This window comes from Pygoscelis adeliae, unplaced genomic scaffold (assembly GCF_000699105.1).
Source record: "Pygoscelis adeliae isolate BGI_AS28 unplaced genomic scaffold, ASM69910v1 Scaffold62, whole genome shotgun sequence".
Lineage (NCBI taxonomy): Eukaryota > Metazoa > Chordata > Aves > Sphenisciformes > Spheniscidae > Pygoscelis > Pygoscelis adeliae.
In genome coordinates this window covers 7,023,559-7,025,225 of record NW_008824401.1, presented here as the reverse complement: position 1 = coordinate 7,025,225, position 1,667 = coordinate 7,023,559, and the positions used below count along the sequence as shown (strand labels likewise).

Sequence of the window (1,667 nt, the reverse complement as noted above, 5' to 3'; positions counted from 1 at the left end):
TCCCATGGCACTCTGCCAAGCAGATCCCTGAAGAGGCCAAAGTCTGCTCTCCTGAAGTCCAGGGTAATGAGCTTGCTGTGCGCCCTCCTCGGTGCCCTAAGGATCTTGAACTCCACCATTTCGTGGTCACTGCAGCCCAGGCTGCCCTTGAGCTTCACATTCCCCACCAGCCCCTCCTTGTTGGTGAGAACAAGGTCCAGCATAGCACAGTCTCAACAGGTGATGGATTTACAAAATATTCCAACAGTATCTTGTTCACCAAAGTCCTTACTTGTATCTCCTAGATTTTACTTGTGTCTTTAAGCAAGTCAACTTTAACACCTCTAAACTCTTTGTGATAGAATAACTATACCACGTACTTCAAAATTTGATTCATTTATTGCTTGGTCTGAGTCCCAGAATTTCAGAAAAAATACACTTAATAGCTGACTCTCATGGAAAGCAAACACCCAGCACATCATAATCAGTCAAGGAGTGGGGATCTGTGACTTAAATGAAAAACTTAAGTTCAGAAAGTTAATTACAACACTAATTAAAGAAATGCTACTAAAAGAACATGCAACTAGTCCATATTACATGCTAGGTAAAATGCTTAGCTCCAGTATAAGCTTGTACCATCAAAAGCTTCAAAAATATATTAACGTTGTTCCAAGAAAGAAAGGGAAAAGTCCAGCTACCGTCTGGCTGCTCTACAGTTTTTTCTTATAGCTAATGGCATTTGGTCATTAAAAATTAATGTATTGAAGTCCCCCAAATAAGTAATGTTTAAGGCTTGAACAGTCTTTAAATATACAAAGCACTTAAAACAAAACACATCCTCGTGTTTAAGTACAGATCTCTGATATTAAAGATATCTTACCTAGTATACTATATAACAGCATTTGCATTGTGCACAAGTAACTGACAGAAATCCAACAATGTCAAAACATAGCAGCCGGTATTTGAATAAAAATGCTGACACTGTCATGCTATCTTTCATCCAGTGAATCTTCCTTTCTGAGTCCAGTATTTTAAGTCTTTTTAATTACAAATGAAGCAATGCTTGTAATTTAACATCTCTTACCTCAAGCAAGGCTGCTGCAGGATCCCCCTGCAAGCTCTTCCCCAGTTTATCAACCTCATCTAACAGGAATACTGGATTGTTAACCCCAACAGTCTTCAGTCCATTGATTATTCTGCCAGGCATACTGCCAACATAGGTGCGCCTTTGAGAAATAAATGTGTATGGGAAAAAAGGGGACAGACGCATGTAAGAGGAGTAGAAACATCAAAAATAAAACTCAAAGGAAAACATAAGAATAAGCAGCATTGTAACAATTCTTGCTTTTTTGCAAAACTTTTTTGAACTAGTTGATAAAAATATGGAATATGCATCTGAACTAATATAAACAATTACATCAGCAGATGAAAATTCCAGTTCCATGGTGCACTAGTTGGTCTGGAAGACTAGATAGATAGATAGCATTAAAGTATATCCAAACTTTATGGCTTGTGGACATTTTACATTATTCAGTACAAGCATCTTTGTACTGTATGAACAAGCAGAAACAGATTTGAGAATCTCATTAATACTAACATTTTAATAATGATGATACTGGGTTTTTGTCATCACAATGGAGTTCACACAGCATGTTACAAATTAGGGCAAAATTCCAGATATGCTGAAC

General features: G+C 37.4%; 1 protein-coding gene across 1 annotated transcript in view; it reads right to left on the bottom strand.

Moving 5' to 3' along the window:
• LONP2 (lon peptidase 2, peroxisomal) overlaps positions 1 to 1,667 on the bottom strand; it is a 144,088-nt gene that overhangs the window by 31,433 nt on the left and 110,988 nt on the right. Inside the window, 1 exon segment of the mRNA XM_009320342.1 lies at positions 1,064 to 1,205. Within this exon segment, the coding sequence (XP_009318617.1) occupies positions 1,064 to 1,205 (142 nt within the window).